General features: G+C 38.8%; 1 protein-coding gene across 1 annotated transcript in view; it reads left to right on the forward strand.

The window, feature by feature from the left end:
• EHF (ETS homologous factor) overlaps positions 1 to 9,341 on the forward strand; it is a 41,755-nt gene extending 32,414 nt beyond the window's left edge. The window contains exons 7-9 of the mRNA XM_006124454.4: positions 1,872 to 1,931; positions 3,881 to 4,076; positions 5,110 to 9,341. Coding sequence (XP_006124516.1) covers positions 1,872 to 1,931; positions 3,881 to 4,076; positions 5,110 to 5,209 — 356 coding nt within the window. The 3' untranslated portion in view covers positions 5,210 to 9,341. The remainder of the gene's footprint in view (positions 1 to 1,871; positions 1,932 to 3,880; positions 4,077 to 5,109) is intronic.
• Positions 9,342 to 13,090: the final 3,749 nt, after the last annotated feature.

The following is a 13,090-nucleotide window of genomic DNA, read 5'->3' on the forward strand; positions in this document are numbered from 1 at the left end:
AGGAGAACATACCAAAGCCTTTTTGAGCTAAATATGGGATTCTAAAATAGTGTTTTAATAATGATATTTTTTATGTAAAATTACCCCCAAATTAGGCATTTGACACTACAGTCTTTAAAAAAGACAAAAGTCTCACCAATTCTTGATGTATAGTATAGTTGAGTGTCTTTCATAGGAGCTTATCATGAATAAAGTCAGCAAAACCAAGCCCTCATAAGCTCAGTGACTTCCATAGGTGACTGGTGTTCTCTGAAAATAGGTAGGATATATAAACATGAACTCGGAGTCAGTTTGTTGTTTTGGGCCAAGACCATGTTATATCAGACTTGAAAAAGGGTGCGTAGAGACTGTTCTCTCTGCCCTGAGTAAAATTGAGCAAAATCCTCTGTGCAAAATATTTTTTTTTACTTAAAAATGCAAATTTGGGTTAACTGAAACAATTCACAAGCTTAGGTCGATTTTTGGCAAATTGTTTTAGTCAGAATTTCTTTTTTCTAGAAATGTAAGAAAGGGTTCATTTCGCAAATGAAACATTTTTACTTTTTGGTTTGAAATTTTCCTCAATTTTATTTTTAATTTAAAATGTACTTTAAAAAACACTCAAAATTTATTTAACATTTTAATTCATCAAAAATTTACAACACTATCAAAAAGGCTGTCTGGAAATGATTTTTTTTTTTCAGTTTTTTCAGACCTACACCTGAACATAACATTCAGTTATTTGGACAGCTCTATTTTTGAGCTGATAATTCCAGTTGAGTATAGAATACAGTATGTCTTTCAATATTTTTGAGATCACTTTTTGACATGCAATTATTGCAGATGCAAGTGAAAGTCAGGCACAATTTTATACAAACAGATTATTTACTTTGTCATCTGCACATGCAAATTACTGCTTTTCATGCAAAATTATGTTAATTGTGCATATTTAGCCATTAGAAAACATGCAGGAGCCTTAAGCATTTATTTTATAGAATTTAGGCACTAAATACTCTGCAGAGCAAGCACAAAAGGGACTTGTAATTATGATTGTTTCAGAGACTATGTGGAAGTTCTCAGCCTGATTAATGTCAGTAAAATAGTCAGATTTTGTTTGCTTCCAAGGAGGTGACTACTAAATATAGAAATAGCACCATCTAGTTAGGTGATAAAAGATGAATAAATTCAACTTCTTTACTCTTAGTTTCTGAGGAATGGCTTGAGCTACAAATCAGATGCCTTTTAAGAGGGCTTACACCCAAATTGTTGCACTGATAAGAAGCAGCATGTTCTTTTAGCTTAATAACTATAAAAAATTAATGTGTGCCCTGTTATCAAGAATTCCTAACAGTTCTGGCATTACTTGGATTTTATTTATTTTAAGAACAATGTCTTACCAGATAATTGTGCATTCAGGCACATGGGCACACAATACAATAATATCAATACATACAATTCATGTTAGAGCATCTACAGAACAACAACAACAAAAAAGACACCAAAGTGACATATTACAGCAAGGTCTGGGCCATAATGAGAGATTACAGGATTGCTGTCATAGATATGATCATTTTATTTTTCACTGTGACATACATGTTCAAAGGACATGGGGTTAAATATTTGTTAATCCAATTAACATTTCCATATTCAGCTCTATTCCTCAGTATTTGTTCTTTATTCATCAATGATCTCTTTGTGAAGTGTAGCCTGGCTGGTTAAAATGTAACCCAGAAAGCAAAAACACTCCTTGGATTACTCATTTAGTTTTTGAAAGATGATTATCTGTAGAACAGGCACTTATTCAGTTTGTGGTTTTTATTTTGTTAATCTGCTAGTCAACAGAAAATCTTTCACTAAGTTCATAAGAACAGTTTCATTTTCATCCTCTGCAGAGTCTTCAGATGAGAAAAAAACACAAGATCATCCCCCAAAGTCCCACACCAAGAAGCACAGTAAGTCAACTTTTTATGGCAATACAAGTGACTTGTGAATGGCCCAGAGATAGCACAAAGTTACAGTCAAATTTTGGGAGAAAAAGGAAGCAAGATAAAAAAAAGACCCGTTTCAGAGCAAATGGGTTAGATGGAGCTATGCCAATTTACACCAGCTAAGGATTTGACTAGTTTTTTCTCAGGGGCACCATTTCAGATTTTGGTAGGAGAGGGCCGACCTGTGCATGCTGTGATGGGGAATATGGGAAGGGGGTAGAGTGAGGACAGAGGCTTCAATAGTGTTACTGAGCATGCTCAGTATAAGCCAAGGACCAAATGAGGAGGGGGGAAACAATCCCATCTGCCTTCCTCCCCTCATACATCATCTCTATCTAGGAGCTACCAAGATACTGCAACACTCTACATTTTGACAGACAACTTAGCATTTAGTTGACAGGAGCACTGTATCTGATTCCTATATAAAGGAAAGACAAATACATATTAGACTCACTCAGCTCTAACACTAGCATAATGCCAAATGCAGATCCCTGCAGCACAACACTCATCTTTACTCTTTCCACCCCATCTTTAAACCCTAGAAATGTTTTCATGATGATCTAATTATCCTTCAGTTGCTTGAATGCTGAGCCTTTTGTTATTCTTAATCACCATGCCTCCCTCTTTAACACACTCCCTGCTGCAAAGACAAAGCTGCAAGCAGCTTAAATTATGTTGCATTTAAGAACTACCTCTGGATTCAGAGGCATGTAACTTTAAGCAGACCTCAAGTATGAAATATAGGGAGTTCAAAGTTGGGAGGGGAGGCTATTGTCCTGTTAGCCCCCCATGAAAGGTGTCCTGGCTGTTTCTCTCTGTTATACTTGTTTGAATTGGCATTGTTACCAGGGTCGCATAAAGATTCCAAATAATGCTCTAGTCAATGAGGACTTTTCAGACACCCACGATACGATGAATGTTTACTGTGTCCTCTTTTAAGACATGATTGCCTGAAAAGAAGTTAGGAGATGCCTTGACTACCAGAATTTTCTCCTCCCTGAGAAACCACTCCACTAAGGAAAGATTCATTATCCACATCCATTATGGAGGCTTAAGGGAAGGTTATACCATCGGTGTGCAAATGGGTCAGAAAACATCTTCCTTAGTCTTTACTAGGGGAGAATGTCACAGCTTTGAGCAAAACACTCCAAGTGCTTTTCCTTCCTGAATGGGTATACATGCTAGAAGTCATGGTACTGAAGTATAAAGCAGAAGAACAGCAGTCTGAAAAGTATGCGGCTTCAATAGGGTACATACTTGATAGGATTAATGCAAAGTGCTGAGCTTTGTAATATGAAACAAAGACTGAATTTGGCATCATTTTCTCTGGGTTGCATCCAAGTTTCTAGAGTGAGTAGGTTCAGTATTTTGCTGCAGCTTGACTGAGATATGCAAATCTGCGGGGAGCTTTTCCAAAAATAACCTCAATTTAAGAAATGTCAAGATTACTGCTTTATGCAGTGTAGTTGCAGCCATATTGGTCCCAGGATATGAGAGTGCCTCACCTACCTTGTTTCTATCTTTTATTGGACCACTTTCTGATGGAGAGAGAGATAAGCTTTCTACTTTTGATTATGTACTAAGTACTTTTATGTGAAACAAACTGTCTCATCTTGCATTTAGATGGGATGACCCTGGAAGTACCTTTCCCAGAGTTGTGTGTGGCTTGAAAGCTTTCCTCTCTCACCAACAGAAGCTGGTCAAATAAAAGATATTACCTTACTCGTCTTTTCTCTCAGATTACAGCATTACACCTCTCAGACAATGTACACGGAAGTCTGGAAGCAGAGTTAGATTTTTCAATTTCTGTACAGTCTGGTAATTTTCTGTGAGCCACCTATAATACTAAAATAAAACAAACAAACAAAAAATACCCTAGAGAAAGTCTTTCTGTTTTCTCCATCTTCTTTCAGATCCTCGAGGGACTCACCTCTGGGAGTTTATCAGAGATATTCTCCTGAATCCAGAAAAGAACCCAGGATTAATAAAGTGGGAAGACCGGTCTGAAGGTGTCTTCAGGTTCTTAAAGTCTGAGGCAGTGGCTCAGCTCTGGGGAAAGAAGAAAAACAACAGCAGCATGACTTATGAGAAGCTCAGCAGGGCCATGAGGTAGCATGAGTTGAGAAAACATGAATCCTGTAATTATTAAAGATATATTGCATACATTTGGCATCTTGTTAATTTAAAAAAAAAAACGAGTTAAAGGTAGTTTCATTTGCTACACCTGCCATCTGAGTTCCTATAGGTGATTTTGAAGGGGGTTTAATTACATTTTCTTATTTTTAAAGTGTTTTTGTCTCCCTTTTTGCTGTGTGTGAACAACCTATACAAACAGGTTAACCTAACTGGTTAAAGAAGGTTAAACACAAAAGGTAAAACTCACCTCTCTGCAAAGGAACCAGCTCAAGACCTTGTCACTGCTAAACCCAAAGGCTACGTCTAGACTGGAATGATTTTCCGCAAATGCTTTTAACGGAAAACTTTTCCGTTAAAAGCATTTGCGGAAAAGAGCGTCTAGATTTGCATGGACGCTTTTCCGCAAAAGCGCTTTTGCGCAAAAGCATCCCTGGACAATCTAGACGCGCTTTTGCACAAAAAAGCCCCGATCGCCATTTTCGTGATCGGGGCTTTTTTGCGCAAAACAAGTCTGACATGTCTACACTAGCCCTTTTGCGCAAAAGCTTTGCGCAAAAGGACTTTTGCCCGAATGGGAGCAGCATAGTATTTCCGCAAGAAGCACTGATTTCGGACAGTAGGAAGTCAATGTTCTTGCGGAAATTCAAGGGGCCAGTGTAGATAGCTGTCAAGTTTTTCCGCAAAAGCAAGTGCTTTTGCGGAAAAACTTGCCAGTCTAGACACAGCCAAAGGGTTTAATTTGTATCTAAGTAAGGAGCTGGTGCTTCTGAAAAAACATTGTCCACCCAAGGTACAATCAAGTGTATAAACTAAAGCAAAGTAAAATAAAAAAAGAGATGTTTTCTCTAATATCTTTCATCACAATAACATTAGATATTACTTGTAATAATAGTGAGTAAAACATGTTCGGTTACAAGTGTGATTTTTTAGATAAGAGTGTCCCTTAAAGACTATTCTCAACTCTACTGCCTAGTGTAAAATCTATTTCTTTGTTTTTCTTTAACAGGTACTATTATAAAAGAGAAATACTGGAGCGTGTGGATGGCCGGAGATTAGTCTATAAATTTGGAAAGAATGCCCGTGGCTGGAGAGAAAATGAGAACTGAAGATGTCAACAAAAACAGCAGCAAAATCTGGTAAAATGGACATAAATATTTCAAAGACAATTCTCTTCTATTTATGTACCAAAATGGGAAAAGAACACTACTTCTAACAGGAAGAATGAACACTATCATCGGTGTCAAAATTATTTTAAAAAAGCGACGAGGAGTCCTCTGGCACCTTATAGACTAACAGATGTATTGGAGCATAACCTTTCATGGGCAAAGACCCACTTCATCAGATGCATGTAATGGAAATTGTTTTAGTTGAAGTATGTCCTATATGGGGGAAATTGTACACAGTGTTCTGTGATATATGATAACATTATTTGATTTTGATTAATTTTCCCATTGTGTGACAATTTTTCCTAGATAGTACAGGAGTAATGTGATTTATGACAATGCTGTGAGCCATGCAGGTAAACAGGGGGAATCATGGGGCATTATCTATTTTTGAGTAAAAGAATTTAAATTAAGGCAGCCTGCTTTCTGCACATGAAAAAAATAATTATTTCTGATGTTGCTTATCTTTGTAAGAGGACTCTCAGGCAATTGTTTAGTTCAGATCATATTATTTCAACAATGGGATACCTGTGGCATATAGAGCAACATATAAGTTTGCTGGAGCATGTTAATACACTTAGCGAGTGAACTTTAAATGGAAAAAATAGCAATTCTGAGCCATTCGGTCGTTTTAATAAATTCCTAGACCAGAAGGGACCATTGTGATCTCCTAGTCTAGTGTCCTATAAAAAAACATAAGCCATAAAACTACCCCAAAATAATTCTTAGATCTTTTAGAGAAATATCCAGTCTCAATTTAAAAATAGTCAGTGATGGCGAATCTGCCACAACCCTTGGTACATTGTTATAATGGTTAATTACACCCACTGTTCAAAACGAATGCCTTATTTCCAGTCTGAATTTGTCTGGCTGCAATTTTCAGCCATTGGATTGTTTTAAACCATTCCTGTCAAGATAGCCTATTATTAAATGTTTATTTCTTGTGGAGATTCTTATAAAAACAAATATTCCATACTCACCTGGATTGTAATTTTGTTTGTCCAATAACATTAATTTAATCTCTCCTACCAATTTCTCAGTCTTTTAACATTCTGCTGGCCTCCCTTTGCTTCAGTTACTAGCTTCATCCTCAGTTAGCTTCTGCCAGTAACTGTAGTGAAGTACAAGGAAAGCATGGTGTGACTATGGGCATTTCTTTGGAGGACTTGTAAAAGCTCCTGCATTGATTGGGACCTGATCCTACAAGGTGCTAAAGTACTTCCTGCCTAGTGCTCAGTGAACTATATCTTCATTAACTCCTGTGAACATGACGAATGTCCTGTGATAAAGGCCCTAAATTCCCTCCTCCCCCCCCCCCCCCCGCCTCCTGCTTTGAGGTGGACTTCTAGGCCTCAAGGAACAAAAGCCTTAGAAAAAAGACACATCTATCAGGTAAACTTATTTAAAGGAACCAACTATTCAAATTTCTTCAGAGTCGAGGTGCATCCAAAGTTACCAGATCCAAGAAGAAATAGAGAAAACATGTTTTCCAGTGGTCAGTGGTATAGTGAGGGGAGAATGAGGGGGAGGGGAGGAAGAGACAGTTGCACCCGGGTACCATGCTCCTCCACTACTCCGTCATCCCTCCACTCGTCTGCTCCTCCTCCACCTGCTGCTGCCGACTGGAGCCTCCTCCTTGCCTCTCCACCCTGAACCTTATTCTCCTCCATTTCCACCAGTGGGTTAGTTCATGCGGGAGCCTGGCTCCAATCTGGAGGGGGTGGGGAAAGATGCAGTACAATCACCACCACCCTCCTCCCAGGGTTGGGTTCAGCCATGCGCCAGGTTTGGGACCCTGCTCTGCAGTGGTGGCGGGGGAGGGAGATGCAAATTTTGCCTTTGCCCCCGGACACATAACACCTTTGCCATGCCTCTGCCAGTGGCGGTTTAAAACATTTGAGATCATAGGGGAAACTGGAGTGGGTTAGGCAAGCACTGAGGATAGGCTGGTGAGAATAGTGCAAGCAAAAAAGCTAACGCTGGTGAATGAATGCTGGGAAAGCTTCTCAAAACCCAGCGTTGAGCCTGAGGTACTAGTTTTGCTGATTTCTACTTTGAAGGGAAAAAGGCTGTCAACAGAAGAAATATGGAGCTGAAACCCAGAATTAAGGGAAGAACAATAGGAAAGGCACCAAAATGTGCTTACCAACTCCCCACAGAAAACCTAAGAGCCCAGTCTGTTACCTCTACATAGAGAATCACATCACCCACTGCACAGTGCTTGCCAGAACTGTCACCATTAATTATCTCCACATAACAATTGTTACTTTTCATTAGCTGAGTGGAGAGAAGTTCATCTTGTTTATAAAACTGGTTCATAAAACTTCAAAGTAAATTTTTTCTAAATGTGTTTTTGTTTTCTGACTGGGTAGGTCTTCTAGCACTGTTTGGTTTTGCTCAGTTCATTCATTTCCTCTTTGTTTTTTAGCTTGATTGGTTGCACTATATCCTCTTTTTCACCATGTGTGGTCTGAATAACTATATAGATCCTAGGCTATCAAATCAGAACGATACCTTCAGAGTATAAAATACATGTCCCAGAAACCTTCATTGTTACTTTCTGTCATCTGCTTCATGCTTTTTGTCCTCCACGCTTCCAGGGCAATCTTTACACAAGAGACACTTTGGGGCTACGTTTACACTGCAGCGCTATTTTGGGATACTGGAGTATCCTGAAATACCTATCCTGCGTCTTCACAGCAAGCTCGTTATTTCAGACTTGATATTCCGATGTCCCTGTAAACCTAATTCTATGAGGAGTAAGGGACATTTCGGAATAGCGCTTTATTTCGAAATTTGGTGCTATGTAGACAGCACCCTGGGTGAAAACCTGACCACACAGAAATCAATGGCATAATAACCATTGAATTTGATTGGATCAGTATTTCAGCCATGTTGGAGGCTTAAAGAAGTGCTAGGGGTTGGGTAGCAATACAATTATTGTTCTCTGTCTTGGGTTAACAACATAGACCTCATGGCAACCAAATACAATAATATCCTGGTGTAATGCTGCTTTGTACTAGACCTCAAGGGAAACAACCGTGAAATTGTAATATACATTTGTCACCTTTTCCATGGCTCTGAGTTTACTATTCAGCAACAGCTAAATCTATCTGGGGATTCTTTAAGGTTCTACATAGCAAAGTACACAAAATAAAATAAAATAATTCTTTAAAAAAGATGACCTTCTCCAGGATGTGTATTGTACAAAACTTAGGGAGTAATTTCTCCTGAGATGCAATCTAGTCTTCCATTGGAATATTTAGCAATAGGTGACAATCATCAAGCAAATATTTTCTACTGTTAAACTTTTGGAGTGGAAACTTGTCAGTTGACTTTAAAACTGCACAGACCTGGAAAGGAAGCCATTTGACATTTGCTGTTTTACAAATGCCAGCCTTTGCCTACGACAGAGAGAGTGGATTACTTTAGATTGATTCTTGCCACGCACAAATGCAACTAGGCAAAAGCAAACCGTTTTAACCAAAGTGAGATAGTGAAGATACGAATGTTTATATGAATTGCTATTTAAACCAAAAGCAATTTTGAGATTGCTGTTTTTTATTTTGTATTGCAAAGAGCTGAGCAGTCACTTTTTCTAGATGTATATTTTAGGTTAGCAGCTGCGGAACTGCTAACGCCATATGTATAGATTTTTTGTATCATAATTTTTCATATGTACAAAATCGTATAGGAAAAAGTAATGATACTATATTTATATAGTTGCACACCAATCAGTAAAGTCAAAAGTGGCGTTAACATCAACAATCACTCTTAGGATATATTTTATATAGCTAAGAAGAGCAAATCTCTTAAAGAAACATCCATGTTGGTGAAATATATAGACATGAAAACACTTGATTAAATGTTCCTCTTTCTTGCCACATCAAATTGCATAAAATCAGCTTCCCTTTCACTTTATCTTCAGTGTTTAAATATGGAAAACATATTATGTTATCAGGTATTTTGGTTTTTCTAGTCAAATCTCAGATTGAAGTATATGTATCTCAGAAATGCCAAATAGTTTCTATTTTTATGGATGTTATATACATTTAAATAAAAAAACTAAAATAAGTTTTCAGCTGTGTGTTTATTTCAGAGCTTTTTAATTTTTGAAAAGTTACAATTATATGAAATTTCCCAATAACAGTGAAAGAACTGACATACTCAGCTATTGAAATTTACAAAGATGCTGGCTCATTCGACAATACTGCATTCTTTATTAAGTTATGAGGTCTTAAAATTTGGTCAGTATCCCGTACTAATCTCTGGAGTGTTTGCTGCTGATCTGAGGAGACCAAGTAGCTTACATTAGATTGCTTCTCTCTGTGTTCAGTTTCAAAACTTCACTCAGGCCCCAGTTCAGAACAGACCGTAAATAGATGCTAAGTAAGGATGAGATCATGCCTAAGCATGTCCTTAATGTTAAGCATATGTATTTCATTGAATCAAGGCAGCTAAAATATATTAAATACTTTCCTCATATTATTTTTTTCCATTTAATAACTGTGATTGCTGCAGGAACATGTAGAATTTGTATGTCAAGCAGGAAAAAACACTTCCTGTGATGGATCCTTGGCCAAGATAGCACCTCTCATGCTCTTTGTTTACACTTATAAATTCTTAAATAATCCTTTCGGATCTTCCATAGCATTTCTGTTCTAAGGTTCATTGGAATTACAACTGTATTGCCCTTGAAAAATCACCTCCCCCCATCACAATAAGTTAATATTTGCAGTTCCAATAGTTCCAACAGGAATTATAGGCCCTAGGACAACATGTCAATGGTATCAAGTCTCTCCCTCCCCAGAGAAACCCTGAGCACCATCCCTCAATCAGAGGACCCTCTGGTCAGTTGCTGCCCTATCCCACACCTGCTTGGAGGTGTCTTTCCCACCTTCCTTCCCCTCTCTACCCCCCCCCCCCCCAGTGTTCCCTCTAATCTGCACTGCAGCGCAGCTTCACAGATGATTAATCAGCCCCTCCCAGTCAGTCAGCTCTGTGCATGGAGCCCTGAGCCACTGACTGGGTGGGACTGATTAATCACCTGTGAAGCTGTGGTGCTCCCAACCACCCTAACCGAGCTCTGCCCCCCAGCAGTCCTGTGCTTCCCTCAGATACTTTTCCCAGCTGTCCCTGCCTATCCCTGCCTGCACCCATCTGCTCTTTTGCCTTCCCAGCTTTGTTCCTCAGTCCCTCTTGGTCCTCATACCCTGCAGTCCCGTGCCTGTCACTGCCCCCCGAACTTGTGCACTCCCCTTCAAGGCTTTGCCAGTACTGCTGGTTAGTTTAGAGCTGGTGTCAAATCCTCATTCCATCTCCTCCTCTCTACTCCTTTCCCCCTTGTGGATAGGTTGTAACCCTAGCAGCTCTTGCCAAGAAAGCAGTTCTTTCACTCAGAGAATGACAAGGGCTGATGCTTGTGTCAGCTGTCAGGGGCTAGACACAATCTGGTCTTTCAATTTCATTCCAGCTCAAAGCAAGGGGCAAACCAGTCTGCTTTGGGTTTTGAATTTGCACCACCTTATTGGGCAGGTTTAGATTTGCAGACCATACCTTGAACCTGAAGCTGTTCAGGTAAAGTTTGGAGTAAAAAGATGGTTGGACAAAAGATTCTGCTTTTGTCCTACTTCTGTTAAGAATGGGCTACTTGCCTCTTGCATGCAAAGAGACACCTAAGGAGTGTCAGCTCTATTTTCTATTACTCCGCAAATCCACTATCAAAGTTCTAAAAGGAACAAGATGATGCTCCTGCCATCACACATACTCTACACACTGTATCATTTGCACTCTGCAAACCCCTTCCTTTTCAATAAAGCCATAAGCAGAAAGCTCTACTATTTTGGAAAGGAGAAAACGGTCTTTGAATTTAACCAACTCGTGACAAAGACAATCCCAGTGTTACAGCTAAACGACCTGAGACAGGTGTTACGGTCAGTTCATGTTTTCCTGTTTTAGTACATAAATTCTCCTCCATCAGCGATATGAGGCAATCTCTTGACCTCCATGTATTTTTCTAGGAATCATCACCCCCTTTGCCTCCAGATCATTGTCTTCTGATATTTGTCTGATATCAGTGTTCTCATGCAAAACCTGAGTTTAACACACTGGAATAAACTTATTGCACAAAACAGTTACAAATCCAGATGATTTGCCTGTTACTCATGCCAGATTATTTCAGAATCCATGTGTAAAACATTAAAGATGGCCAGATTGAAATCTGAAATTGATGTATCTAATAGGCAAGTGCATTTCACCCAGACACAACTGGAATGGTCAGCAACAGACAAACACTTCAATGAGCCTAATTACTAGCCTTTCACATCCTTTTTCTGGTGATATAGATTAAAGGTATGGGCACTGCTTTGAAGGGAAACTGGTTATAAAAGAATATAGGCAGTAGAAGATGCAGGTGGTGGCCTCTGTTTAGACTTTAAAGTGAGAGAGCAAGGATAGTGGCAGTGAAAAAGTGTCTTATCCATATAACCTTACCTCTAGGACATGGAGTCTTTAGCACCTTAGTATCTCTGCTGATGTTGGCAACAAGGCCATCAGATAATACTAGTCTAAAGGAGATAGTGTATCAACTATCTATAATGTTTAGCAATGTAGTTACATACATATAAGAGTGGCAATACAACAAATATGGGGAGATCTGCCCATATGTATCGGAGGTGTGTAAAACATCAAAGAGGGAGAGGATTAATTTAGGGTGTTTCCAACAGGTATAAATAGGAGTATGGGGATGAAATTAATGCAAGGAAAATAATGAAGGTTGAATATTGGGAATGACTTTCAGAAAGTGCAATCTATTATATCAGCTCAGATTCTGGTAGGTGTAGCCCTGGTCCATTGGCTACAATCAGACAGAACACAGGCGGATTCACACTATATTATCAACTGTTAGATGTACATTAGGTCCAAAGCCTGAGAATTGCACAGGGAAGCAGAGGAAACGGAGACCCCATTATTAGAGCCAAGTAGATTCCACTGAGGTCAATGGCAGCTGTGATTACTAAGCCCTGCTGAAAAATCAGGTTGGAAAAAGCATTCACAAACATAGGAACATCATAATATCAAGCCCGTTATTTTGAAAGCTATTTCAAAATAATGGGCTTTCTCAAAAGACATGGAATAGCTATTTCAGGATACCAGAAGTATCCTGAAATAGAGCTGCTGTCTAGATTTACCCTTATTCACTAGAACATCTTCCTACTACACAGGGTAATTTTTCATAGTCAAAATAGATGGATTTCTGAAAACATTCAAGCCTCCCTATATACAGGCAGCGACATGTCTAGTGCAGATATCATTCAGCACCCATTTTTGTTTACTTAATATTTGAAAAAATGTTCATCAGAATTCATCTGAAATTATTTCTGTGTTCAGTTAATGACAGAAGAATTTGTTTCACTGATGCCAAATGAGATTCTAGTATTGGCTTGGCTTCTTACCTTTGCTTGTGCTTTTTTCTGTTTATTTCTTTTACCTTTGCTGTCTTTCTCTCTCCCTCCATCGCTCCTTTTGCTTCAGTGACTAAGGAGAGGACAGAAACTTTTCAGTCAGCTAGAGTATATAATATAATCTATGCCCAAATTAACTGCTGTGCATTTTTAGATATCTGTGCAGCAACTTATTTCTACACTGTCACATCTAAAGAATAAAGTCCCTAATGTAAACCTAATTCTTGCCATCAGGAATGAACATGAGAAAGGAGCTATTTAAGCACTTTAAAGAGTATGCATGTCAATGAATGTCAGGATGAAGAAAAGGGAAAGTGAAGATGACCGTCTGCCGCTCCTGATTGCTGCACAGTAGGTTTAA

Source organism: Pelodiscus sinensis, chromosome 4 (assembly GCF_049634645.1).
Source record: "Pelodiscus sinensis isolate JC-2024 chromosome 4, ASM4963464v1, whole genome shotgun sequence".
Lineage (NCBI taxonomy): Eukaryota > Metazoa > Chordata > Testudines > Trionychidae > Pelodiscus > Pelodiscus sinensis.